Source organism: Melitaea cinxia, chromosome 10 (genome assembly GCF_905220565.1).
Source record: "Melitaea cinxia chromosome 10, ilMelCinx1.1, whole genome shotgun sequence".
Classification (NCBI taxonomy): Eukaryota; Metazoa; Arthropoda; class Insecta; order Lepidoptera; family Nymphalidae; genus Melitaea; species Melitaea cinxia.
The window spans coordinates 9,787,173-9,815,121 of NC_059403.1; the positions used below are offsets into that span (position 1 = coordinate 9,787,173).

Consider the following 27,949-nt stretch of genomic DNA (forward strand, 5'->3'; position numbering starts at 1 on the left):
ATACTACGGTCTAGGACTGCCTACCCGGGCGTCCTGGAAATCACCCGTAAATGGGTTCTCCTGCGATACAAACAAAAAAAGGTACGGATCATCTAGTTTTATTTAAACGGAATTTTTTACATTCAGTACAAATAAAAAAATATAGAACCTATAACTATTTTTTAGCTGATTAATCTTTTTAAATTACCTACTTATCTATTTAAAAATATTATAGGGATGATTTTGTGACAGGGTCAAAATTCTTTCTTATTGCATAAAATAGTCTAATATATAAAAAAAAAAATTATATATAGATACCAAATTATAAATTAAAGGAATCACATATATAACTGAAATATTTCTAAAATTTTATGCAGAGACTGGGATGTAAATAATAACAATGCGTTGATGTTGATGAACATAATTTCAGTGTTGCCATGTAGAATGTCAACTCCGGCATGCTATTTTTCCAGTATATAATAGTTGAACTTACCATTACAATTGTCATTTAAGATCAAGTGTCAAAAGTGTGCAAATAACTTTTCATCATCATTTTATTTCTAAAACTTTTGCATATTTGCAAAAGCGACTTTACACTAATAGGGAAAATAGCAATTTCTTTTGTGAAGTTGTAAATTTAGAATACTGTGTCATATTATGCATATTTAATCTCAATAGGTAGTTTAACTTTGTTATATGTATTGATCGTAAATCTTCTTAAGATTATTTTTTATTCAAGTACAATATACAGAATGGAAATCTCATTTAAAGGAAAAAGAATACTTGTTACCGGTGCCGGACAAGGTTAGTTCGATTTAAGTTAATAATTGGAATGATAAAACGCACACAGCACATATAACCGGCTTAGATTTTAATAGATAAAATAACCACGAGGAAAGACTAATCTAAAATTTTTTTTGTTTTAGTTGTCATAAATAAATTTTTAAATTTCAGGCATAGGTAGAGGTATTGCGATTGAACTGTGGAGAGCTGGAGCTAATATAGTTGCACTATCCAGAACGAGAACTCACTTAGAAAGTTTACAAAGCGAATATCCATCCATAGACATTGTGGATATCGATATCAGTGATTGGGATAAAACTAGACAAGTTGTAGAATCCTTAGGACATTTTGATGCGCTAGTGAACAATGCAGCTGTTGCAGTATGCGAACCCTTCTTAACATGTTCTCCAACTGATTTTAACAAGTGTGTATTACGCTTAATTATTTCCTACCTATCAAAACAAATTATATAAAATATATATATATACACACACACACACACACACACAGGGTGTCCCAAAACTCAATGTCAAGCTGAAACGGAGTGATAAGATTGATTGTAACTATCATGAGAAAAAACAAAAAAAAATCTACCCTATGCAGTTTGAAAATTATGGGCATTTAAGAAAAACTTAGAAATTTGGTCAAACTAACCATTTTTCGGTTGTGGTGGTTAATTTTTATTATTTTTGTTCATTTAAATTGTGAAACCGTAATCTTAAATAACATTTCTAGAACCAGAGCTAAAAATAATGACACAATCGCCCAAAGTTTTCTAAAATTAAGACGATTTGTGGAACTATTAATTAAAAAATTTCAAAATTTGTCGAGTTAAAAAGGACTTCCTTTAAAAAAAATGTGCTTAAGTGTCTTGGCAAAAGCCATTAAAAGTTTGCGCATTTAATCAGGATTGTACAATGGTATAATACTTGTTAGTTTCATACTAAAAAAAAACGAGTAAATAATTGTGTTTGCTCGCAAACGAAAAAAAAACCGACTTCAATTACATCGACAAGTAATACAACGTAGATCGACGAAAAAATAGTCAAGCAACTACGCGTTATCAAAGATTACTCAAAAAGTAATTATCAGATCTCGATAAAATTTATATGTGACCACATGATAAACATCAGCTTTCGATTAAATTAAAAATTATCAAAATCGGTACACCCAGTAAAAAGTTATTACAGATTTTCGAGAGTTTCCCCCGATTTCTCTGGGATCCCATCATCAGATCCTGGTTTCCTTATCACGGTACCAAACTAAGGATATCCCCTTTCCAACAAAAAAAAGAATTATCAAAATCGGTACATCCAGTAGAAAGTTATGCGGTATAATACAACGTAGGTCGACGAAAAAAGCGTCAAGTAAAAACGCATTATTAGATATAACTCGAAAAGTAGTTGTTAGATCTCAAATAAATTTAAATGGGACCAATTGGCACACATCACCTTTCGATTAAAACAAAATTTGTCGAAATCGGTCAACGCGGGCAAAATTTCTGATGTAACATACATAAAAAAAAAAAAAATACAGTCGAATTGAGAACCTCCTCCTTTTTTGGAAGTCGGTTAAAAATAATAAACCTCTCAAGTAACCCAATTTTTGCTAACTCACTTTATTCAGTTCAAATGGTTTTTATTCTCATAAGCTCTTGGTAGTTTCCTAATATTACGACAAAATGATGAGAGAGATGGATAGTGGACATGTTTGCCATGAGCGAGATTATCCTGAAAAGATTTCATTTTGTAGAACAATGCTACAAAGGCATAATGAAATATCATTAGTATTTAATAGTATTTATTTGTAAACAATTTTTTTGATTTCCAAACAAAAAGTCAAGCTTTTAGAATTATTCATATGCTTGTAACTTGTAAAAATCACATGTGTTTATATACATTTGTCTTTTTTAACATATATATTCTCTTTTCACAATTACAGAACATTTGACATCAATGTTAAAGCTGTATTAAATATAAGCCAAGTTGTTGCTAGAAAAATGGTAGAAAATAAAACTCCCGGTACTATAGTGAATATATCATCTCAAGCATCAAAGGTATAATATAATTGTATTTTATTATTAGATAGCTTATCAGTATTTGTTCATGTTACTGATACTTAAATGTTGTATGTCAAGTTTGAATTATACATCTGTACAAATAAATAAAATTGGAGTGTCTGTTTGTAATATTAAAATAACCACTTTTTACTAAATGCATATATATGGCTGGTTACAGGGTACATATCCAAAATAACTTATTTTACAATTTTTGTGTGTCTGTCTGTTTGTTGTGGCTAATCTCTAAAACGGCTGGACCGATTTTGACGGGACTTTCACTGGCAGATAGCTGATGTAATAAGGAGTAACTAGTACTTTATTTGAGAAATTTATTTCATATCTGCAAATTGAACAATAACTTTTTGTTAAATTCCTCGTGGACGAAGGGGCAGGCACAACTAGTGTTCATATAAAATCATATCTATATTATTTAATAAGATGCTTTGACTTGTTCTTCTATTTGTTTTATCATCTCTATTTAAACACTTTAAATCTAAAGATATGTGCTGAACTGTAACAATTAAACCATTAATTACTCAAAACATTCCAATTTCATTTGGCTCTTACAGCTAATTAACACTAACTTATATTGTTATTTTATCAAAATATGAGTAATTAATATTTTGTATGAAATGTTCCTTTCTAGGCTGCTTTAAAAGACCATGCCATATATAGTGCTTCAAAAGCTGCATTGGATGCTCTAACTCGTGCAATGGCCTTGGAATTAGGACCTTATGGAATAAGAGTTAATTCTGTTAATCCAACTGTTATTATGACTGCTATGGCCAAAGTCGGTTGGTCCGATCCCAAGAAGAGTTCTGAAATGTTAGCAAAAATACCACTCGGAAGGTATTAATCGTTTTCTCTTGATTTTATAATTACAAAAAGTAACTGCTACATCTGTTATTTTATAATTATTGAGATAGGGTTGACAAAGCGCTTGCGATGCTTTTGGTGTTGCAATTGTCTATAGGCTACTGTAACTGCTTACCATTAGCTAAACTGTCCGCTCGTTTGCCATTAGTTAAAAAAAAAATATATATTCTATTCCCCCTATGCATATGAGGAATATTGCGATGTTTGTATCCAGTAACAGAAGTACTTAAAAAATGTTATTTGAAAATGTGGTATAAAAGTTATATAGTATTTATACTGTTTCATTAAAAACATTTTTAATATTCTTAAAAATATACTTTCACACAAATTGAAAAAAAAGTTTTTGAACATAAAACAAATACAATAATTTTTTAAAAATATTGAATGTACAGAATTTGCCGTTCAAAAAATTATTGTTCTGTTTAGACTTGGGTATTAAAAACTTATTTAATGTGATAAAAATAACCCACATATTGGCCTCTGATGTAGGTTATCATAGCATAATAAACAATCTGGTATATTACGTATTGCTTTTTTTTTAAGAATAATATTAAAAATAAAAGTGTTATATTAAAATTAATTGATGAACATATTATTACCACGATTTTTGTAGACGCCTTGGTTATGGTCGAATAAAGAAAGTTAAAAGAAAAACTTACAGAATTGAAAATTCAAAATATTTTTCAGATTTGGAGAAGTCACGGAGGTGGTTAATGCAGTTGTTTTTCTACTGAGTGAAAAATCGAGCATGATAAATGGCGTAGAACTGCCTATTGACGGAGGTTTTCTTGCTACATAACTTGTATGACCCAAGAACCAAAGATATGGAACTCGAAAAGTTCCTTTGACATTTTTTAAATCATTTATTACCTTGTATAATTATGTGAGATCTGTTAATTATTACTTATTATTGTGTATAATAATTATTACCAAAGAAAATAATGCCTTTGTTGTTAAATTACTAATTTTTAGTCAACAAAATTTCATTAATATTTTCATAAATACTTAGTGCCTTTAAATTAACGTTGTCTATATGATGCTTTTGTAGTTAGTTTTCTTGATAAGAATGAATCTACAATAACCAATAATTTTAATATCTTAAAAATAAAACCTCAAAAATAATACCTTAAAATAATTGTTACTTTTAAAGTTGTACAGAATTCCGTAATGAAGCAATAAATTAAAACTATAATTTTTTTTTGGACGCGCAACTGTTTGCACCTTAAAAAGATAAATATAATAAGAAGATAAGTTTTTATTATTATAACTAAGTACCTATCTAAAACATACCTTAAAACCCTTATAATCTTAAAAACGTCGGAAATAAAATGCCATAATTATGTTGACATATTTTAAGAAAAATACAATTTATATACAAATTTTGTGTTTTATTTGTTTAACTAACTTTTAATTTTCGTAATTATAGAACTTACTATTATATTCTTTTTCTATTAACAAATGTCGAATCCTACCAAACATTTATGCTTAGTTAACACCTACCTAGTAAGGTAGTGAGGTACTTTTCCAGTATTTACACATAGCATAGCTGTACGCGCGACTTGTTTTGAATATTAGACTTATTATCATTTTATTATGGCCTTATCATATCGAAACTTATTGTATATGTTTGAATCGACGTTTAGATAATTCTTATTCGGAAGAAAGATAATACAGAAACATACTTAATAAGACAATTCTTACTTAGTCAACGATTCAGTGAAGATGTATAAATATTTTGAAGGAAAAAGAATATTAATAACGGGAGGATGTCAAGGTAAATTAACTTTACTTGTTTACCTATTTTCATTAAAATTGTTACAATCAAGCTGCTCCGACGAATTTTGCAACTCTATTTTTTTTTTTTTTTTTTTTTGTAGATATATCGATAATTTTTAAGTTTTTTTTATACCGACCTTCTGACAATACCTATCAAAAACAAAAGAAAGATTTATCTAATTTAGTGCAGTCGTACCCTTTATCTTGCCATCTTTACCCTATACCTGTTATCGAGCCATTTTTACCCTAAGAACCGGTTTCGCAAATATAATTGTAGAAAACGTTTATCCTGCAAATAAGTTGATAAACTTTAACAGTAGGAGGTACAATAAGGCATTATGACATGTTGTACATTCCTTGATAAACTATAACTTTTAGATTCATATGTACCTACATAAAATGCGCGATTAGAAATCTCATAAATTTAGTGAACTTTGATGGTAGAAAAGAACAATGCATCATACTTGTATCTGTTGGATACCGACATCCGTCAAATAAAGGTCTATCTACAAACGGTAAAACATACCCTAAATGGCGTAATTTCATTTCTTTAATTAATAGGTACGTGAAGCAAAAACTTTGTACTCCTTTTTACGAAAATTGTGCCGACGGAGTAGGTATGATATTTCGCACACTTACAGCTTATATAGAGGAGTGAAAAAGATTATATTTAAAAAAAAATGGATAGAAAATTACACACTACCATGTATTTGCCACACACTCGCATATATATATATATTTTGTATATTATTATAGAAGTGTAGTTTTTGACAGCAGAACCTTAATAATGTTCCTACCAGTATAATGTACTACCTAAGTAATAAGAGCTCAATGGTTGGTTCAAACTTATAATCTAAATTAACTATGGTCGAATTTCGACTACTGGGCGACCACTCCTTTAGTAAGAAAAATGTAGAGGCTTCGCTTAATTTTTCTACTTAAATATTTTTACTACCTTTATAAATGAACTTAATTTTTTAACACATTTACTTCCATATCTGATATTTTTTAACAGGTATAGGAAAAGGAACAGTTTTAGAATTGTGGCGGTTCGGTGCTAAAGTAGTCGCACTGTCACAGCAAGCGGACAATTTAGAAGCATTGAAAAGAGAAGTTCCTTCTGTAGAAATTGCTTGCGTTGACCTTCGAGACTGGCCCAAGACACGGCAAGTGGTCGATTCTCTGGGCATTTTCGACGGATTAGTCAACTGTGCAGGATATATTCACAATGAACCATTTTTAGAGTGCTCTCCGGAAGCTTTTGATGCGTAAGTGGTGTATTATTAAATTCAGATGTCTGCTGTCTATAAATATTTATGTATAATATATAATGATATATGTATGTCTATTTATTGAGTTGTTTCACATTATTTTCTATAACATTAAACTGTACACCTATACCTTCGATATATCATATTTGCGCTGAAGTTGCCTGGAAGAGATTGCTTTTTAGCAATAGCCTTTTGTACATTTTTCTACTAATTTTGGTTAATGTTAAGCAACATTTATTCTATTTTTTGTTTGGTGTACCTACAATGAAGTGTAAAAATAAAAAATAAATAAATATAATACAAATATTGCATTTTATACTTTGTTCGTTTCAGAACTATGAATGTTAATGTGAAAGCTATCCTGAACGTCAGCCAGATTGTAGCAAAGAAAATGATAGAAAATGGCATAAAAGGCTCCATAGTCAATATATCTTCTCAAGTGTCAAAAGTAAGCAAATATTTTTATTTAAAAGTAATAACATTAGGTATTTGGAATAAAAAAAAATCCATGTTTAAAATATAAGTAATGATGTAAATAAAATAATTCTATATTCATTTAAATAAAACTAAAGCAGATAATATTTCAAATGTGATTTTAAAAACTTTACACATCTATATTTTTATGAAATTAGTAAGAGATAGCAATTAATACAGAGTATAAAAAATCAACAGGCGGCAATAAAGGATCACTTAGCGTACGCTGCGTCCAAAGGTGCCGTAGATTCTATGACACGTATTATGGCTCTTGAACTAGGTCCTCATGGAATAAGGGTAAATACGATCAACCCGACAGTCATTATGACGGAATTGGGCAGGCGAGCTTGGGCAGATCCTGAGAAAGCGCAAGCGTTCCTCTCAAAAATACCACTGGGCAGGTAAGAGGCCAATGTTTAAGTAACCATTTCTTTAATAACTAAACTGTAAATATTTATCTCCTAATTTGTTCTGATATGTTTATAGATTCGGCGAAGTCCAAGAAGCTGTGAACGCAATCGTGTTTCTTCTCAGTGACAATGCTAGTATGATTAATGGAGTTCAGCTGCCTGTGGATGGAGGTTTTCTTGCAACATAAGTTCTATGAATAAATACAATTTATTATTCTTATTTTATTCAGTTTATTGTGCCAAAGGAATCGATACATACTGGACGTAGAAAACAATGCAAGCGTAATAAATTTATGTAATAAAAGCATATTAATATGCAAAGCTACGTGGGCCAGCATATACAGATTTCGTAAAGAAACATGACAACATGTAAATCAAACATTTTTGAAATACACGACCTATTACATTTTACATATTAGTTTCGTTATATATTCAAAATGGAGGGAACACTTCCCTTATTCTTAAATTTAGAATTTATTAAATCCATTAAAAGCTTCCATTGCCTAATTCCCTTATCCTACGTCTACTGATCCGTTCCCTCCTTTCGCAGTAGTATCCAGATCACTGATGTCTAAGACCATTTTATTAGTTAATCAGTATAAAGCTGTACACGATGCTCGGCTACGGAAAAAACGGGAGGCAATTAATACATTAAGGAACGAGAGCCGAAATTATATCGATTTATATACTACAACAGTTACCTAATATTAATATATTTATTTACCTAGAATATTGTAAAAAACAGTGTTCCTGGCTTACCTAAGTACCTATCTACTTAGACATCAGTGTTACAATAGTTGATTATATACAATATTAAGTCGATAAAGAGTCTTTCGTCAATCAGAGCGGACAGTTGGTATAAAGCAGACCTAGTCACGTCAGGTAGCGTTCTTCCATGCACTCTTACATCTGTACGTCACTTCACATAGGTAAAGTACACACTCACTGTACGCGAGATCGCTGTCTCATTCACGTGAGGACCAGCGTGAACTCAGAGGCTAACTTCAACACCAATGAATCCTTGTCGTCGGCACAATAATTACGTTCCCCGATGGGATTTTTTATCCTAACCTGTCTAGAATAAACGTGTCTATAAGTATTAGTAAAACAATATCATTAAAATATATTTGGGTAATATTAACATTGTATCTTTCCATTATTATCAAACAGCGCTCACACTACAATATGCCGATACTTAAACGGTTGGCACTCGACTAAGAAGAGGTATGGGATATTGAAAAAAAAAAGCTTTTTGATTATATTTGAATTCAATTCGAACATCAAGAAAATCAGATTTGAAAAAAAAAATGTTACAAATACTGTTGACTAAACTAACAATAACCAAAGTCAAGGAGGTATTTTCCTTAACTGCGATAGAGGACGAAATAGCTGTGTTAAAATTCAATTCACAACACAGTTCATCTTTCGATGTGTTGTTTTTCAAACAAATTAATAAAAAACTAATGCAAAATTTATTTAATAACTAAAAGCTTATGGAATATCTTATACACAAGACTTATTTTCCTGCTTCATCAATCCAATCCATTAACAAAATATTAATATAATATTTACATAAAATTGAACCTAATTCTCAGTCATATTAGATATGGATGATTTAAAACTAGTAATTATTATTAATTATTCGCACACCTAACCTGAGAAAGTTATCGACTCTTATACTACTAAATAATTACATTGCCATTTGAGATTATTAAACAAACGCAAAAAGAATCGCTGATGTTAGTTATAATTTTGACGTACATATTTGAGTTCGAAAATTCTCAGATAACAATTTACGATTAATCCAGTACAAATTCTAATATGTAATAAAAAGTGAAAATTATATTTTCTTTACATTATTCCGTTTTATTATACAAATATCTAAGATATATCGCCATGTATTTAACTAAAAAGATGAAATGAGATTTTATAAATCATGAATATATACAAACACTGTCTTTTGAAGCTACGACTCATTGATCAATAGAACATATATTTTATCTCATCATTTATATTATTTACATACAAAAAGGTGAATTTATAATTAAGATACAAGAGAAGTAAAATGTGTAAAAACATAAACGAGGTTTACCATAAACTTTTACAGTATTTAACTTTTCGAAAATAATGACTTAAAGGAGAGATATGAAAATACACAAAATCAAAAGGCAGGTACTGATAAAAATAACCTTTTTCTAAGTTAAACCTTAGATTAATATATCTAGCATTTTGCTTTAAATTTAATAACTAGTACCATAGTTCATTACGTACCTAGTTTAAAATTACATTTATAAAATTTATCTCGGTAGTGGCATTACCGAGGCACATCTGAAGGGTGAATACCTTGCAAGTAACTACGCATCCAATAATAATTTTGTGACTACATTATAAAAGACAAATGTAGATCATTGTTAATTTCATATGGTTAACACATTTGTCATCAATATCGGTTGCTCTGTAGCTACAGATAGTCTGCACTTAATATTACGCTTATGTAGCTTACAAAATAAGTTACATAGGTAAAAGATTTTGGTAAAATATATGAGATCAAAGTTATTTAGATAGATGTATAGTTTTGTAAAAGGAATTAACGCCTATTATTTAATTTAAATTCAAGATGTAGTAACCAATCGAAGAATAGTAAACAACATTGTCTTCCATAAATTAAAGTCAAAATCTATGTTGTGTAATGGAGAAATGGCTATTTAAAAAAAAACAACCTACCTAATTAAACCTATGGCAGTGGCTGGACGTGTCAAATGATTAACATGCAGTAGTAAAATTAGGCAATCCGAATTCTAAAGGTGCGATCGCAAATATGTCAATGGAAGACAAAATTTTTAAGAAATTATATATTGCACATTAACTCCCACTTCACAATAAAAATATAACTTAAGGAGTAGCAATTTTAAATTGTACAACCAAGTATGAAAATAAAATGAACATTTTTTTTTTCTAATAGTACAACAAAACGGCACTTCTCGAATTGGCCGAACATTATTCATAATACACAATTTATCGGATGCGAAATAGTCGGTAAAACCACTTTTAGAGTCAAGATTTTATCAAATAAATGCTTTCGTCGAGGGCAGTCACACACGACGTTCGACGCGCGGGCGCCGCGTCGAACCGTCCGGAGCCACGCCTCCCGTGCGCGGCGCGACCGCCGACACACGCGTCACTCTCGCCTCGCACACCTCGAGCGTCTTACATCTAAATATAACTGAGCATAAAGTACAACAGACGCTTAGGCCCCACCGGCTACGGCCAAACGGGCCGAGTCCACCCACTCGATTCTCTACGAGTAATTTACAATATAAACGTTAACGTTAACATGAATGCGTACAAAATTGATCCTTAGTTTTAACACTGAACATGCATTCGGAGGCATCGGGCGCGTGCGCGGGTGCGCGGGCCGCCTCACCGCCACTCGGACACGGCGGCCACGGCCGCGCCCGGCGCCGCGCCCGCGCCCGCCGCCGCCGCGCCCGCGCCCGCCGCGCCCGCCGCCGCGCCCGCCGTCGGCGCTGCGGAACCGACGACAAACTGATTACTCACCGCTCCTTTACATTCATGCTCTACGATCCGCCGTAAGGAATGTACGCCTTCGTGGGCTTCGTGAAAATGATCCTGTACACATATATCTGATAGGTTGCATAATGAAATCGTGTCCGGACAACGTTAATTAATCGATTCAGTAAATAAATTAAGAAGGTAACTTAGTTCTGCACAAACCGTCCAATTAGCGCATAAGCACGGTTTTAATTTGCAGTGAAAGGATGATACCTACCTCGACTTACCCCCCTTAATTTATTTATTTTATTAATTAATTAACATAGTCTGGACGCGATTTCACTAAGCAACCTCTCAGATATGTGTTGATGTATGTATTATGAACTGGATCATTTTCATTAAACACATGAGGATATATATTCCTTATGTTGAATTTTGTACTATGACGGGGGCTATTTTTATCTTATTGGATAAGTACCGATGCACGTTATGTTTTTTCATACTCGACTGCGCTATGGTATAAATACAATATTTATTTTAAAAATATATTTATGGAATTTATTATACATATTATAAATAATATATATTGTAGCAAATAGTATATGCTGCATGATGTAAATCATGTGTTATGTGTCATGTAGTGTGTTTTGTTACAGTTGTTGTCACAAATTTTAAAAAGTCGGCAACAAATCGGCTAAAAATAAAAGTTAACATTAGTTGCGAAAGCAGCTTTATACAAAAAAAGAACGATTTCTTCTAAATTATAGACGAGTTAATTTAAAGAAAACACGCCAATTGAGAACACTGAAACATGAGTTTGTCTTTAGAGGTACGATGTAGATTTTCATTTTATGCCGTGTAGTTTTTTTAAGTATAACTTTTAGCCGTCAATTTCGAAAATAATAATACCATAACCATTTTATAGCCACACACCACGATCAGAGATACTTCATTTTCATATTGACACACCTTCAAACGACACCTTACCCTAAAAACACAAGCTTTTTATGCAGAGAAGAATGCACAAAGAAATTTACTATCTACCAAGAAAAAAAACCTTTGCAGATTGATTCAAACCTATGGACACTAAATAAAGGCGAAAAGGACAAGGTTATATGGGGCTTTAGACTACCCAACCAAATTATATTACGAAATTTTGACACGTCCATCTTTCTTTTTCATCTATGTACGTAATACATACTGTTAACTGGTTCCTGTTTTTGATCCTGACGTCTTGTCTGGTTGCGGTCGATTGGATGTACATATACACGCGGGAGTCCTGTAAAATTTAATGGGGAATCAAAAAAAACTAAATAATTAATAGCTACTACAGCTTAAAGAAAGTGACACAACTCAAATCGAAACCGCTGCAATATCTGAAACAATTTTATATATTTCAGACTTCTCAAGAACTCGGAAACCTAGTTTCAATATTTTCGCCATTCCTACGTGTCATAGCTTCTAGCCTTGAATCAATCTGCATGAATTTTTACCATGAATTTTTACAAGTGTAAGTATCAATACAAAAAAAAAATAAGGGATTCGATATCTTTGTACGAAAGCAAAACAAAACCAAAATTAAAATAAATAAATAAAAAATAACAAATAAATTAGCACTTATAAAGCAACTTTTACATTTTTATAAATACCACACAAAAGCGACATTTAAAAAAAAAAACATTATTACTTCATCTTAATATTAAACCTCCACTTGATGAATCTGTATAAAAAAAAGATCTAGGTTATAAAAGAATTGCTATTGACTAAGTCATAGTTTAAAAATAACTCCTAAATTGGTTCCGTACAAAATACGCCTTCAACGAGACCAAACATTTTTTATCAATAAATATGCAAGCTCATGTTGGGTTAAATGTTATCGCCATAAACACCATTTACGTAAACAATATAATATTAATGTCTCGCATTCGTTTTTTAAGCATAGCCACTTAAAGAGACCTATTAAATCCAAGAAAAAAAAATAAGAAATAATAATTTAAAGGAATTATCCACTACAATTCCACAGTGATGTGTCAGATGGAAGCGATGGAAGGTAGCTGAGTTTTTGTTATAGTTTGTTTTCCAAACCTACAGGCTACTTCAAAAAAGGACCAGGTTCTCAATTGCACAGTATTTTTTTTATGTTACCTCATATTTTGTCGTCCACCTACATTGTATTACTTGTCGATGTAATTAAAGACGGTTTTTTTTTCGTTTGCGAGCAAACACATTTTTCTTTTACATTTATTAACGCTTTAAGTGTTGGGTGTTATTTTTTGGTTATCTTAATCATCAAAACCTTAACATAATTTTTTAATAAACCTTAGAGTTCTGAAATAAAACATATTCTTATACGCTACATACATAGATCAAGTTAAAAAAAGTAGATAATGCGCGGCCTTTGTTGTTACTGAAGCCACAAAACTCGGCTCCTTCAAGTAAACACACGCGCTCACGCACACATATGCATCAAACTACGCTCATTTTCGTTAGTATCTCACGGGGCCTCGTACAGTAACTTTGCCTTCAAAATGCCGTTCTTATGTAATTAAATGGTGCAAAAACAATGCCAAAGGGAATAAAAAGTCTGAAGAAATATCGTTTCACACGTAAGTACATACAAAACTTTATATTTCTTGTTATTCCAAAATAATATTGAGGTTATTCGGAACTTATAATTTCGATGTCCCGAAATGACGTACCGAGGGACTGTTACCAGTAATTTTTATTTCCATTAGCCCAAAATGCGGGTAAGTAAATTGTAGGCAATCATAGAAAAATAATTAAGTAGAAAGTGGACAACATTATTGTTTTTTTTTTTTTATTGTGTGATTTTTATGTTTCTCCTAAATTGAAGTCAAGTTAAATATGAATTTTTAACTCGTTTGTTTCTGTTTAAAATTTATTTCACTACTCACACTCGTTTGTTTCTGTTTTAAATATTTTACTACTAAATATCATGGTTTTAGGTTTCCAACGAATATTTTAATAGGAGATGAATGGGTAGCTGCTTTACGACTGAGCCGAAATGAACTACAACGACAGCCATCCTCATCTAATGTGGTTTGTTCAAACCATTTTGATAAAGCTGACATGTACAGTACAAAACGTGGACTTCGCAGAGTACCATCAAGTACATACTGCTACTTACTACTACGTATTTTAATGTTATATTTTTTGTTCTAGAACCTACCGGATGAGTCTGAATCAGTCCTTAACCAAGATTCGATCTTTGATACACCTAGAAAACATAAACTAAGAGAAAAGTTAAAAAAACAGGAACTTAATTTAAAAAAAAAATGTAAAAATAAAATCAATTTATTACAGTAAAGAGTTAGACGTCTTTAAAGCAGGAACTTGCCCCTCAGAGGAATCATCAATTACTTAAAAACGCAAGTTTTCATTGACACAGATTTATATAATTAAATAAATCAAAACACGGCTACAATAGATTTATGTAACAATTTGAATCGAAAAAAGGAGTAAATATATTTAAAACTATAAACAGGTTTTTATTTCCACATACCCATTTTAACTATATTAAATTAATTTTTTAATAAAAATTTTAGGAACTTTTTTTAAAAAGTGTCAACACTTCACTCACACATCTTTAAAAAAGTGGCTTCACTTTTCTGTTCTAGGTGCGTTATCTATATTTTTTACTTTATCTATGGCTACATATAATTTATTTGCAGAACTATACAAGTCGATCCTTAAAGTCTTTTTACATCCCTATTTGCATTTTAAAACAAGATCTTGAAATGTCATATTCAAAAATATTAGTCATCTGTACTCTCGGAATTCGTATTTTAATAGTTTTTATGTGTTTAAAATGATTGTCAAAATTTTGATTTATATTGTGTATAAAATTATTAAACTTTTCATCAGCCGCCTCCCTGGGTGTTTACCCATCTCATCTGGGGGTCGAAATGAATACTTTGAAGTCCTATTTTTCAATAACCTCTACTTTAAAACTGTATAAAAAATATGGTAATATGTGGAATATGTATTTATTGATACATAATGCAGATTTTTTCCATTTGTATCTCCGTTAAAATGTAATAAAATTTTAAAGTTACAAATATTTTCCAAATAAGTACAATTTTATATTTTTCTTAGAAAACAAAGAAATGTTAAGGAAATCTAAAAAAAACTTACATCATTTAACAAACACATAAAAAAAATAATTAAAATATTTAATTATTTTAAATATCTTTTGTATTTGTGTGTGAGGATTGAATGGGAAGGGTTGGCAACCCAATACAATATATTGTATATAAAACCTATTATGCCCAAAAGCAGTCAAAATGACTGCATTGTAGAAGAATAACTATGTGGTAAGTATATATATATCGCTGTCCCCGGGCAATAAAGCGGTAATATCAAAAATCAAATTTTACAGGAGAAATAAAAGAAGCTAATTTGTTTATAGTGCAGTGTACAGTGATCCAAAACAGACGTTCAATATGTCAAATGAAAGCTATTTTTTTTACCAATTTAAGCTTTTAAAAATATTTTTTTAAAAACAAATCGTATAATTTTTTAATGAAATAATTAAAAAAATTTATAATACAATTCATAGATGATACTATTTTAATTGCAAGATTATTAACAATTACTGTAAAGATGTTCACCGGTTTTTTGTGTTATTTTTCTTAGAGTAATGCAATAATACATAGCTTAGTCGTAAGAGAATTATCCATGCAATAAAACGGTTATTGTCATTTATTCTAACGAAATATTAATAAAAAAAACTGAAAAAAATAAGAGTGATAGATTGATACTCAGAGAAGCCAAAAATTAAATAACATTAAAAAGGGTGTAACCGGCGTATACCGCTTTATTGCCCGGGACCAGCGATATATATATATATATATATATATATATATATATATATATATATATATATATATATATATATATATATATATATATATATATATATATATATATTCCATTTTTTTTTGAAGAGTCTTATTTGGTAAAAAAATTCCTGTCAATGGTAATTCTCGTTTTTTCCGCATTTATCACTTACTCTCACAACACATTAGCTTACGGACATTTATAAAACTCCATTTACTATTTATTTCACTAAAAACAAATATCAATTTATCATTATAAGCACATAAAAAGAAGAGGCTCGAGAAATTGGAGAGCGCAGGTATTCGCGCCTATTAAAAAGTCGTTCATAAGAAGATGTAGAGCCTGTATTAGAGTAGGTGCCAAACAATTTGAACGTATTATTTATTTTTACAATTATTATAAAACTACGTATTTGAAATTTTTGTTTGAATTATTAACAACACCCCAACCACCCTAAAATGCACTTTCACTGATTTTCGAAATAAAACTCTTATTTTATTATTTGTTTCGGTTTTAAGAAAAAAAGGGCTAGAGAAACACTGGTAGCAATAACTCGGTAATTTGACAATAAAAAAATTGAGTAAAATACCATGTAAGAAACTTCATGAAGTAGGCATGTTTCTTAAACTATGGGCCACCTAGGTCCCCCTACGTTTTTTTATACTACATGTGCTCAAACTTTATCATAAAAATTCGAATACACTATTTTTCATTTTGAAGTATTTAAAAAAAAAAGAAACAGTTGTGGCTAGAAATATTTTGTAAGGCGCGTTAGCAAGGCCGATTATCCACGGTTATTTCCAGAGAAAATCAATTCGTTTGAATTTGCAGCCGTAGTGCCCAAAAGTTTGAACAAAGGTATTGAATTTCGTACCTATTTTTTTTTTTAAATAAACCCTAGACCGTTGCAGATAGATATATTTTTTATTTTTTTCTGGGTTGGCCCTGTGCCCCTCCACAAGCACCTGCGGGGTTATCCATTAATTACCGGACACCCTGTATATATAAATTATACTATAATGTATTATTTTTTAGTTAGAAATAGATTATTAGTATGTTTTAACAAAAATAAAATAAATGGCAGTTATGTAGACTATAGAGGTGCACGCTTAGAACTTATAGTTTTGAGTTTCATCATGTTTTAATTAAAATTATCAACATCAGTCATATCAGTGACGTGAACGCACACAGCACGCGGCCGCTGCGCGTGCGCCAGTCATGAGCATGTCGATGACGCGAACCCTTAAGATTTTCCCCTATCAAAAAGTGCCCAACGCGGCTAAAGAAGTATTCACTTCAAAAACATTGCTTCAATTGAAAAGAAATAAATAAATACTAATAAATTTGTACTAGTAGTCGCCCAATGGTCGAAATTCGACCATAATTTAACAATAGACTTTAACAATAAACAAAAGAGTACATATGCGTGTGTGTCAAATACATGGTAGTGTGTATTTTTTTTAAATTGATTTAATGTATTTTTATCCATAATTAAAAAAAAAATATTAGCATTCTGCACTCCTTTGGTATATAAATTATAAGGGTGCAAAATTTCATACTCCTCCGTCCGCGCAATTTTCATAAAAAGGGGTACAAAGTTTTTGCTTCACTATAATATATAAATATTTTATTCAAATACAAGTAGTAATATTTTTGTGTACATCTTCCCCGCAAGTATATTTTTGACATTTTTCACAAACATATTGTTTGTTTTGTGGTTATTGCTAAGTCGTAATAGACAAATTTTGCACAATTGATGATGTAGCTTACCACTACTACTACTTACTAGTATTTTCAAAGGTCTATAAGGGCCAAAAGCATTCTCTATGATAATACATAACCATATTATCAAACATATAAGAAATTACACATAAGAATAAAGACTACAAGCCCAATGGACCCAATGGAATTACGCAAGGCAAGCTAATTCGAAACCACCTAAAAAACCACACAAAATGATATGTCGCTAGATTCGCTCAAGTACTTTAGTTCTATAACCAACATACAACAAAATTACAGTGAACGTGAGTAGGCTAAGTAGGCAATGAAAATGTGTACGATGGTTGTGTTGTTCCTTTTGTTTTCTGAAAAGCTACTGATGAAAATTTCAGCAAATACAACAAGTATGATGATACTCATTATAATATTACACCAAAATCGCAGTCGAGACAAAAAAAACACGCAAAAAGGACTTGGCTCTACACAGTCTAGATGTAGATTACACACAAAACTATAGTGGGAAGACATGATTTCGACTATCCAGATTACTCCTTCTGTATAACTTATTCTACTTTTATTACTATTTTAAATTTGAATATTTGATAGTACGTACCAAATTTGAGCATGTTCCAGTCGTAGACAAAGTCATAAGTGAAACCCTGTCGGTGGAAGAGCGTGCGGAACAACTGGCGAAGGTGGCCGTAGTCAGGTCTCTCTTCGAAACGAAGTCGCCGGCAGTACTTTAAGTAGAGCTGGAACTCGATAGGGTGATTCTAGAAACAATAAGTTATAAATTAACTAAACGTTATTTTTTATTAACACTTATTAAAAAAGATAGGCATATTCATGGGACTAATGCGTTTCCGGTTATTTTTTTTTTTATGTCACTAGGTCGGCAAACAAGCGTACGGCTTACCTGATGGTAAGCGATTACCGTAGCTTATAGACACCTGCCAAACTAGAAGCATCGTAAGCGCGTTGTCGACCCAATCCCCCCAGGAGCTCTGGTCATCTTACTCACCAACAGGATCACAATACTGCTTGAAAACAGTATTATTTTGCTGTGATCTTCTGTAAGGTCGAGGTACTACCCCAGTCGGGCTATATTGTTATCATAGTCATATACCTAATATTGATAAACACAATTCATAGCAACTACTTAGTCCAAAAGGTTAAAGTCTTGTGCCCTAATAGGTTATATAGGTTTTGTGTGTTTGCTCACAAAGAAAAACTGACTTCAATTTACATACACAAGTTATAAAATTTATGTATTTTTTATAAGTATTAGAATGTAGTCATTTGTATGTTAGTTTATTATACATCTACACCACCTACCCAATTTAGATAGTATGTTTCCTTTTTATGTCTGGGTTTTCTGGAAGAAATGGCTAATTAGCCATAAATCCGCCCATTGTACTTCACTGTCTGTAACTATCTTTATGCTTTGTTTGTAATATATTTGTGGTGTACAATAAAGTATAAAATAAATTAATAAAATGAAGACAAAGACGTTTTAGTAGGGACAACTCAAAAAGTACTAGTCAGATCTAGCTCAAAAATTAGACCACACGACAACCACCAGTTCGTCAAGAACAAAGAGAAAATCAACAAACACTTTACGCCCAGTAAAAACGTATGAGGTAACACACAACGACGACGAAAAACGGTTGAAGTGAGAACTTCCTCCTTTTTTGAAGTAGACTAAAAAGAAAAACATTATTGGGCCAACATTGATGAAAGCTTAATAAGAATGGTTTAGCTTAAGGTGAAAAAATAATTATAGATTACATGTGAATAAAAATTTAACTTCATTTAAATAAATAGCTACATAATTGTTAAAAATAATGAAGAAATAAGTCAACCTCACCTTTAATAAAATACTACTATACCATTTGTATGTGCTACCCAGTGATGAGTTTGAAGTCAGTGCCAAGCCCTTACAAAATAAAACTTAATATTATAAGCAACTTAAATTAACACTGATAAATTATTGTAATAAAATTCTTACTATACTTGGATTGTTTTGTTTTAGTCAAAACCACCCCGCACAAGGTCTCAGAGAAGCCTCGGATGCCATTTGGCTTGGCACCAACTTCAAACTTATCAGTAGGAAGCACATATAAAATAATAATAGTATTTTATTACAGATACTTATTTACAGGTTTGCATACGAAAACGTGTTTAAAATTAAATCTTTATCAAGTTATTATTTGCTTTTTAGTGTGTTTATAATAGATTGTTTTGTAAACTATAGTACACCTTTTCAGGATAAGATCAGGTAGGATCAGGTCAGGGAGAAAAAAAGTCGTATACAAAATCGTGAAAATTACATCGTCCAAGTGAACAAAAATGCTCATAAAATGTAACTACCGAGTCAAACAAAATTAAATTGTTATAGGACCAAATGAAAACTATTCCACATTAAAGAAAAAAGAATCACGTAAATCGGATCAGAAATCTTGGCGTAATCGGTGTACATGCCTAAAAACTAATCGAATTGAGAATCTCTTCCTTTTTGAAGTAGGTTAGTCAAATAAGTCGAGATGTTTGTCAAACATTTTTATCAACATTATAAAATTTTTAGATAAAGCCTAGTTTAATATAATAACAGTAAATACGTAATTAACCACCACCACTTAACAAAGAATATTTTATGGATATTTAATTCTCATTACATTATTTATTTATTATGTTAACCAACATTTAATATTGAGAAAAATTTGTTGTATATAAATGTAAACACCACTTATGGGCTAACAACACATACACAAATTATGGTTGTGCCACCTATGCGAATAATTTGCACTAAATAAGTATAATAATTATCACTTAACAAAATTACAATAAATTATTTATATATTAAATGATTTAAAATTGAACAAAAAAAAATTACCGACCGTCAATCATGTTAACGTTGTTTCAAAATTAAAGCCATATAATCTTAATTATAATTTACAAAAACAAAAGCAATAATAAATTTTTAATTTGTTGGTGCCAGTAGAGCAAGCATTTATCTATAAAATGATATATAATTTATGTGTATGTATTAGGGGATTTTTTTTCTTAACCTTAGCATATTAGCATGTATGATAAATAATTAATATCAGACGAAATTTAACAATTAAATCAAGTCAGATAGTAATTGTATATTTTTATTTTAATTACGAATTGTTTTTTCTTAGTTCTTTATGTTAAATATACTGACAAAAGATGAATCAGTAGCTTGTTACCTATAACATAAGTATTAAGTTACCCATTTTAGGAAAAAGTGACCGTGTGTACATAGCATATGTATTTGGTTCGCCCACCTAACCAGTACCAAATTGGATAATTTTTTTTTTTTTTTTGTTGTTTGTTGTCCAGAGACAGTTTGTATGTAAGAAAATTAACATATTCAAGAAAAAAAATATGGTGGTACGAAGTTCGCCGTGTCAGTTACGTTAAAATAAACTTACTTTGCAAAGCTCGTCAAAAGGTGTTGATAATTTCTTCTCAGATATCCTTTCGTATTTCTGACGTTTGGTCGCCGCTTTAAGACCTTGCCACGGCAAACTGCCGCGGTTGAAGTACATTAGAACGTATCCGAGTGACTCCAAATCATCGCGTCGTGATTGTTCAATGCCTAAGTGAGTGTTTATTGATGCGTATCTCGCTGTACCTAAAACAAGAAATGTTGATTAATGCCATTATTTAACTTGAATTATTATATACTTTTTAATTTTTATATCTGTAATAAATAAGTTAGTAATCATATAACTATTTTAAGTTAGCAGTGGAACATCAGTTGTTATATCGGATCCAGGTAATAGCGGTGCAAAATACCTTGAATGCTGCCTAATGAAGGCAACCACTAAATAATTACATATTATAAAAGAAATTCTAATGGCGCGTCTGTCTGTTCGTAAAAAAAAAAAAAAAAAAAAACTTAAGAATTGCTTTTGAGATGGATTTTTCATTCATGCGATTTTCAACAATATAATGTAGAGGTGTTGTGTAAATTGATTGAAATATGAAAGATAATTGTTGAAAATCTCGAAATAAATTAAGTCACATGGGAGCTTTCACCGGAAAAATTGCCTATTTTCTTTGAAATGTAACAAATAATATATGATAGAATCAAGGATAACTTATAAAAATAATCACGTAAAATGGGTAATTGGTAAGTTATTTAGAGGGATACATTATTGGTTCCTATTAATTTTAATATTTTAGTTACACAGCATTTCATCATCAATCATATTATGTATATTATTATAATCAATTACACAATATAATTAAAATAAATATCTTATGAGTATTATTAATATGAATATAAGCGATTCTCAGAACGATGACGATTAGCTTGATGCAACTACCCTCACGCCACGTCCCTTTGTTGTAGCTAAGAAAAACTATGATAGTTAAAGCTCTGTTTAAATGGCATTGATTTCGATCATCGCAAAATTTTATAAGTTATTATTGTGATTCTGTATTTTTAAGGGCCGTAAAATTACGTATTAAATACTATCTATTGTATAACGTTATCTGTCAAATAGCGTTATCCAGTACCAGGAAAATTACTTGACATTCTAATACAATTTCTTGCCCACTCTCCCATATATCTTCCTAATCTAAATTCTCAATTGGTAGTAGCTACACATTAGTTATAACTAATTTATAAAAACCGAATATAACTTTTATGAGTAATGTATAAGTAATTTTTGATATTAATAAGATAAATAATGATTAGCTTTGACAAAAAATGATAATATTGTAAGTTTCTGACATTACAAAATTAACATATCATTTCTAGGCCACTGTCTTCACATATATTAAAAAATCCTAAAAAATATTCTTAAATTCCCAAGAAATAAGCTTAAGTTTACATAATATTAATTTCTGTAAATTCATCACTCATCATCATAACTTCAGCCTATTGCAGTTCACTGCTGGACATAGGCCTCCACAACTCATGTGTACCGTGGTCTGGGTGTTTATGCAGTTCTTGTGGGTGTCACCGTGCCTCGGAGAGCTAAGGCGTCGGTTCCGGTTGTCATCATGTACACCTGATAGCGATCTTTACTCATAGTAGGGAATTAACAACAAATTTACATTTGCAACAAGAATTGGAGAGTGAAGCTCTGATCCTTCTCCTACGTGGGGAAAGAGGTCTACGCCCAGCAGTGGGATGTTACAGGCTAAAGGTTGCGAAACGATTATTTAATTTGATATTAAATACAAATGTTTATAATGTGCCGGGATCAAACCCGCAACCGCCAGCACAACAGCCACAAACTAGTGCTGTGACCGTTGCGCCAACGCGTAGTATTTTATTTAATATATTGACCCGCCGCGGCTTTGCACGGTTGCAAAAACTATCAGTGTTCCTCTACTGTGCATGTATTATACATATAAAACTTCCTCTGGAATCACTCTATTGACTAAAGAAAACCGCATCTAAATCCGTTGCGTAGTTTTAAAGATCTAAGCATACAGACAGCGGGAAGGAGTTTTGTTTTATACTATCTAATGATGTGGAGTAATTGTGAGGTTTTTTTCTAAAAAGGGAGGCAAACATCTTAACCTCAGCGTATTGTATTGTATTGTAGTGGGCTCGGTTTTCCGCATTTAGACGCAAAAGTGGTCCATTATGCGTGAAAAGTGGGCCGACTAGTTCAGCCAGCCCAGCTCCTTCCAGAAGCTCAGAAGCCTCCTGGGGCGTTCACAGGCTTCTCGGAGCGTCCTTATTTCCTTAAGGATGGTAGCCCGGTGTGCGGCCACTCCCTCGCATTCCAGGATTACGTGGGCGGCTGTTTCTTCAGCAGCCAGACAGCCCCTGCAAAGAGGGCTGTCTGTTGCATTCATGATGAATAGTTGGTGATTGAGTGCCATGTGGCCGGTAATCGTGCCAACAACTATTCTGATGTCCAGGCGGTTGAGACTGAGCAGTCGGCACGCTAGGTGCGGTGATACTTCCGTGAGTACCAATTTGGACTGTCTACAGCCGGTCTGGTTTGCCCAAAGGGCATTGTGATTTGCACGTGTACGTTGCCTTACCCACGAGCGCAGTTGTCCAAATGGTAGCGGCAATAAGATGGTTGGGCCGGCAACCGTTGTATTGGACCCCTGTCTTGCAAGCTCGTCGGCAGCATCGTTTCCGCGCGATCCACTATGTCCTTTTATCCACTGGAGGATTACCTCATTATGTGAGGCTAATACTTCCAGGGTTTGATGACATTCGTATATAAGACTAGAGTTAGTCGAATTGCTCTCTAGTGCTTTAAGTACGGCCATGCTGTCCGACAGAATACGGATATTGCAATCCGTAATGCCTTTTGACAGGACGGCGGTGGCTGCATGGGTTATCGCAACACACTCACATTGAAAGATGGAGCTGTGTTGGCCCAGCGTTAGTGATAAGTTGATATTGAGGTCTTGTGAGTACACTCCGGCACCGGTGCCAGACCCCATTTTGGAGCCATCTGTGTAGATGCGGACCTCGCGTATGCCGGATAACCTCAGCGTATTAATATATGTATATGATGTAGTTATTTTTTTAATGAAGTTAACTTTTTTATCATATGTAATCTATAATTACATGATAGTAGTCCCACTTAAATATATCAATATATGTCATATTCATATTTACATGACTAACTATATATAATAAATTAAATCATACTGAAATGGTACTACTGTATACAATAAATATAAAGCATTTTTGTCAAGATATATACAATTTTCAATAATTGTAATTCAAAAACCAGAACAACTATCTCTACTTATGCAGTTTACTCACCTGTCAAGTTTTTGTTTTCTCTGTATGGTATATGTTGGTTGGTGCGTGAGTCTTTGTACTTCTTGGCTAATCCAAAATCTATAATGTACACTAAATTTCCTTTTTTTCCAAGGCCCATTAAAAAGTTGTCAGGTTTTATATCTCTGAAAAATAATATGATAGATATTTAAAATTAGATACAATAGAATAAGTGTCAGACTGAGAATATCACAATATTATTAAATTTGATTGATTCTAAACTTAAGTATAATATAATGTACAAATAAGCAAATTGTTTGGCCTTGTACATATATAGCATTAGATTGAATGCATCTCAAATCAATTACGGAAATTGTATCAAGCAGTCAACAAGACTGCGTGCTACCAACCTATAGACAACATTCTAGTCGTTATCTTTAACCTGCAGAATGACCTGCGTCAAGTATAAACATAAGTTACTCTGGACATTGATACCATTGCATAGATGTTATAGATGAAATAGCTATATTATATATTAATAATTCTGTTTTTAAGATATATAATTGTGTTTGCTAGCAAACGAAAAATTCGACTTCTATTACATCAACAAGTAATACAACGTAAGTAGACGAAAAAAATTAACGCACTAGTCGTCACTACGATTTTCGAGGGTTCCCCTCAATTTCTCTGGGATTCCATCATCAGATTCTGGTTTATTTATCATTGGAATATTTTCTTTCCAACAAAAAAAGAATTATCAAAATCGGTTCATAAACGACGAAGTTATGCCTGAAAATACATTAAAATATATATACGGTCAAATTGAGTAACCTCCTCCTTTTTTAAAGTCGGTTAAAAAGAAATACAAGTATTTCTGAACTTTTTTAAGACTGACTTATTACTGAAATACTATTTCAAACTAATCTAGAAATAAAATTACTTATAAAAGTTTAAAATATTGAAATAGTCCCCAAAACGACATTAAAAAAATGTTCCAATAAGAAAAGCATAAAAGTATAAAAATAATTGAGAAATTCAAAAAATTTTTTTAATTTTGGTATGATTGAAATTTACTTCAATACTAATATATATCAAAAATTTCACAAGACATAAAACTTTGCACATACCCAGGTTAGCTGGTACAAAATGCAAACAGCACTAAGGCCCATATATTGTTATCATTTTGTTTCAAATAAATAAAATTACAAACTATACGATACAAACAGTGTTTCCATCAAACATAAAATACATCAGGTTTAGGGAAGACATTTTTTATACCATCACAACTAAAATATACATCATACTTATAATGTAATAATTAAATTTTTATTAATAGACATAAAAATCCACTTGTCTCTAATTATGAATGAAATCTTACCTATGAATGAAACTCCTATAATGAATGTCCTCAATACGAGTGATGAGTTGGTCAGCGAGAATAAGTACAGTCTTGAGGGAAAAACGACGAGCACAAAAGTTAAATAGGTCTTCCAAGGAAGGACCTAACAGTTCCATTACCATTACATTGTAGTCTCCCTCTGAGCCACACCATTTTATTGCTGGTATACCAACTATTAGGATAAAATCATAATAACACATTAGTTCTTAATTACATATTCATACATTTCCGCATCAGTTATTTATTGAAATTTGAAGCAATTATAAAACTGATATAATAGGTACATTAATATAAAATAAAATAAATAATATAATTTAATAATAACATAAAATAAAATAATTTAATAATTTGGTAGTAGGTAGTAACTCAACCATTGCATCATTATCATTATCATTATCATTATCATCATCATCATCATTTCAGCCTATTACAGTCCACTGCTGGACATAGGTCTCCACAAGCTCACGCCTAAAATGGAGTGAACTCGTGTTTTGCCCATAGTCACCACGCTGGGCAGGCGGGTTGGTGAACGCAGGGCTGGCTCTGTTGCACCGAAGATGCTGATGCACGTCTTCGACCTGTGTATTTCAAAGCCAGCAGTTGGATGGTTATCCCGCCATTGGTTAGCTTTATAAGTTCCAAGGTGGTAATGGAACTGTGTTATCCCTTAGTCGCCTCTTACAACACCCACGGGAAGAGAGGGGGTAGCTATATTCTTAATGCTGTAATCACACAGCAACCATTGCATATGGAATGAAAAAAATTAGTTATAATGATCTTTTCTCACTTTTTTTCTTTTCTTAATTAATATCAAATTTTGAAGTGTACATGTTTCTAGTATACCTTAACAGTCAATTTGTGTTCTTCATTTACATATTTATAGGATGTGTAATAGATTAGTAAGAAAAGGTATATACAATAGGTAATATACAATAGGTAAATTAGTTTATCTCATGTCAGCATAGTTAACATATAAACCATATACTTACTGCCTCCCTGCATCAGTTTATAAAATTTACTCTCTATGTGTAATTGTGGATGCCTTGTTTTCTTGCATTCTAATTTAATGGCTACTTCCTTTTTCGTTACAATATCTGTGCCTAAAAACAATTATTTTTCAGATACTAAAATACATCAGAAACAACTGTACTTAATCAACATGTGCTAAAAAAGATGGTTATGCTGTTTAATTTAAAATATTTAAAAAGACATTCGTTAGTTATTATTTTAAAATTTATAGAAAGTTATAGAAACTTGTCGTGAATAATAATATACGTTAAAGATAAAAATTCAATATATTAAGATATCAACAATATTAAGGTATAACCACTAGATGAGCTACCTTTATTTTATTAATTTAATTTATAATCAATAATCAGACAGCACCTCAGAGATGAGGTTTAACAAGTCACATGTTATCACTTATTCAAAAACAACTATATGAAAATTACTATCGCATATTACAAAATAATCGTACTTGAAGTAAAAACCTCATTATCTAATGATCATGTACCATGAAAGGAGTTGCAGCTATTTCGAAACAAAAAAGTGCAGCTGGCCTACAATAGTATCTTTCTTTGTTTACTATAACTTCATTTCCAACTTACCTAAATAAATGTCTCCAAATGATCCCGATCCAATTTTACGTCCTAATCGATATTTGTTACCGACACGAAGCTCCATTTTGAAATTTTGCATTATGTGAAATTACTATAATATCACTGACCACCGATTCATTACAGGACGGCCATATTTGCGACAGACGCAGAACTTATTAGATTGAACTATAAGCTAGGGAAAATACATTAAGCTTTAAGTCAACCGAAACAAATTGCTTATTGTTTATTAGCAGCAAATTATAATTAAAGCTAGATTTCTTTCACAAATAAAATACAAATTATTTCACTTTTTCATACACGCACCTTCGACGAATTTTTGTATCTCAAATAGTCGTTCAATTCAATTCACTATCACAGATAATGTAATCATGTTATCTGACCGTTCATTCGTTTTTTAAATGATGCGTTCTAGTTAGCGTTTGCCGTTTCATTTATTATATTTTTAAATAAATTTATTTTGTAACATGTAAAAAAA

At 31.6% G+C, this 27,949-nt stretch overlaps 3 protein-coding genes across 3 annotated transcripts; 2 read left to right on the forward strand and 1 right to left on the reverse strand.

Annotated features, from left to right (window-relative positions):
• Positions 1-19: 19 nt before the first annotated feature.
• Positions 20-27,837, reverse strand: LOC123657056 (casein kinase I). The gene is made up of 8 exons (XM_045592654.1): positions 27,778-27,837; positions 27,463-27,646; positions 26,845-26,955; positions 25,835-26,027; positions 24,499-24,641; positions 21,176-21,378; positions 18,334-18,493; positions 20-60 (listed from the first exon to the last, which is right to left on the reverse strand). The coding sequence occupies exons 2-8, from the start codon at positions 27,551-27,553 to the stop codon at positions 41-43; spliced, it is 921 nt and encodes a 306-aa protein (XP_045448610.1). The 5' UTR covers positions 27,554-27,646; positions 27,778-27,837; the 3' UTR covers positions 20-40.
• Positions 480-5,076, forward strand: LOC123657060 (D-erythrulose reductase-like). Its single transcript, XM_045592657.1, has 5 exons — positions 480-783; positions 934-1,186; positions 2,704-2,818; positions 3,468-3,670; positions 4,385-5,076. The coding sequence occupies exons 1-5, from the start codon at positions 732-734 to the stop codon at positions 4,494-4,496; spliced, it is 735 nt and encodes a 244-aa protein (XP_045448613.1). The 5' UTR covers positions 480-731; the 3' UTR covers positions 4,497-5,076.
• LOC123657059 (L-xylulose reductase-like) lies at positions 5,363-8,039 on the forward strand. The gene is made up of 5 exons (XM_045592656.1): positions 5,363-5,471; positions 6,489-6,741; positions 7,078-7,192; positions 7,417-7,619; positions 7,705-8,039. Exons 1-5 carry the CDS (start codon positions 5,420-5,422, stop codon positions 7,814-7,816), a joined length of 735 nt encoding a protein of 244 aa, XP_045448612.1. The 5' UTR covers positions 5,363-5,419; the 3' UTR covers positions 7,817-8,039.
• Positions 27,838-27,949: the final 112 nt, after the last annotated feature.

Bases quoted from the DNA above. Each gene is read 5' to 3' on its own strand.
- LOC123657060 (XM_045592657.1), top strand. From the start codon at position 732: ATGGAAATCTCATTTAAAGGAAAAAGAATACTTGTTACCGGTGCCGGA. The intron at 2,819-3,467 runs GTATAATATAAT...GTTCCTTTCTAG, and splicing joins TATCATCTCAAGCATCAAAG to GCTGCTTTAAAAGACCATGC. The intron at 3,671-4,384 runs GTATTAATCGTT...AATATTTTTCAG, and splicing joins GCAAAAATACCACTCGGAAG to ATTTGGAGAAGTCACGGAGG.
- LOC123657059 (XM_045592656.1), top strand. From the start codon at position 5,420: ATGTATAAATATTTTGAAGGAAAAAGAATATTAATAACGGGAGGATGT. The intron at 6,742-7,077 runs GTAAGTGGTGTA...TGTTCGTTTCAG, and splicing joins TCTCCGGAAGCTTTTGATGC to AACTATGAATGTTAATGTGA. The intron at 7,620-7,704 runs GTAAGAGGCCAA...ATATGTTTATAG, and splicing joins TCAAAAATACCACTGGGCAG to ATTCGGCGAAGTCCAAGAAG.
- LOC123657056 (XM_045592654.1), bottom strand. From the start codon at position 27,553: ATGCAAAATTTCAAAATGGAGCTTCGTGTCGGTAACAAATATCGATTA. The intron at 26,028-26,844 runs GTAAGTATATGG...TTATCCTAATAG, and splicing joins TAAACTGATGCAGGGAGGCA to TTGGTATACCAGCAATAAAA. The intron at 24,642-25,834 runs GTAAGATTTCAT...ATTATTTTTCAG, and splicing joins TATAGGAGTTTCATTCATAG to AGATATAAAACCTGACAACT.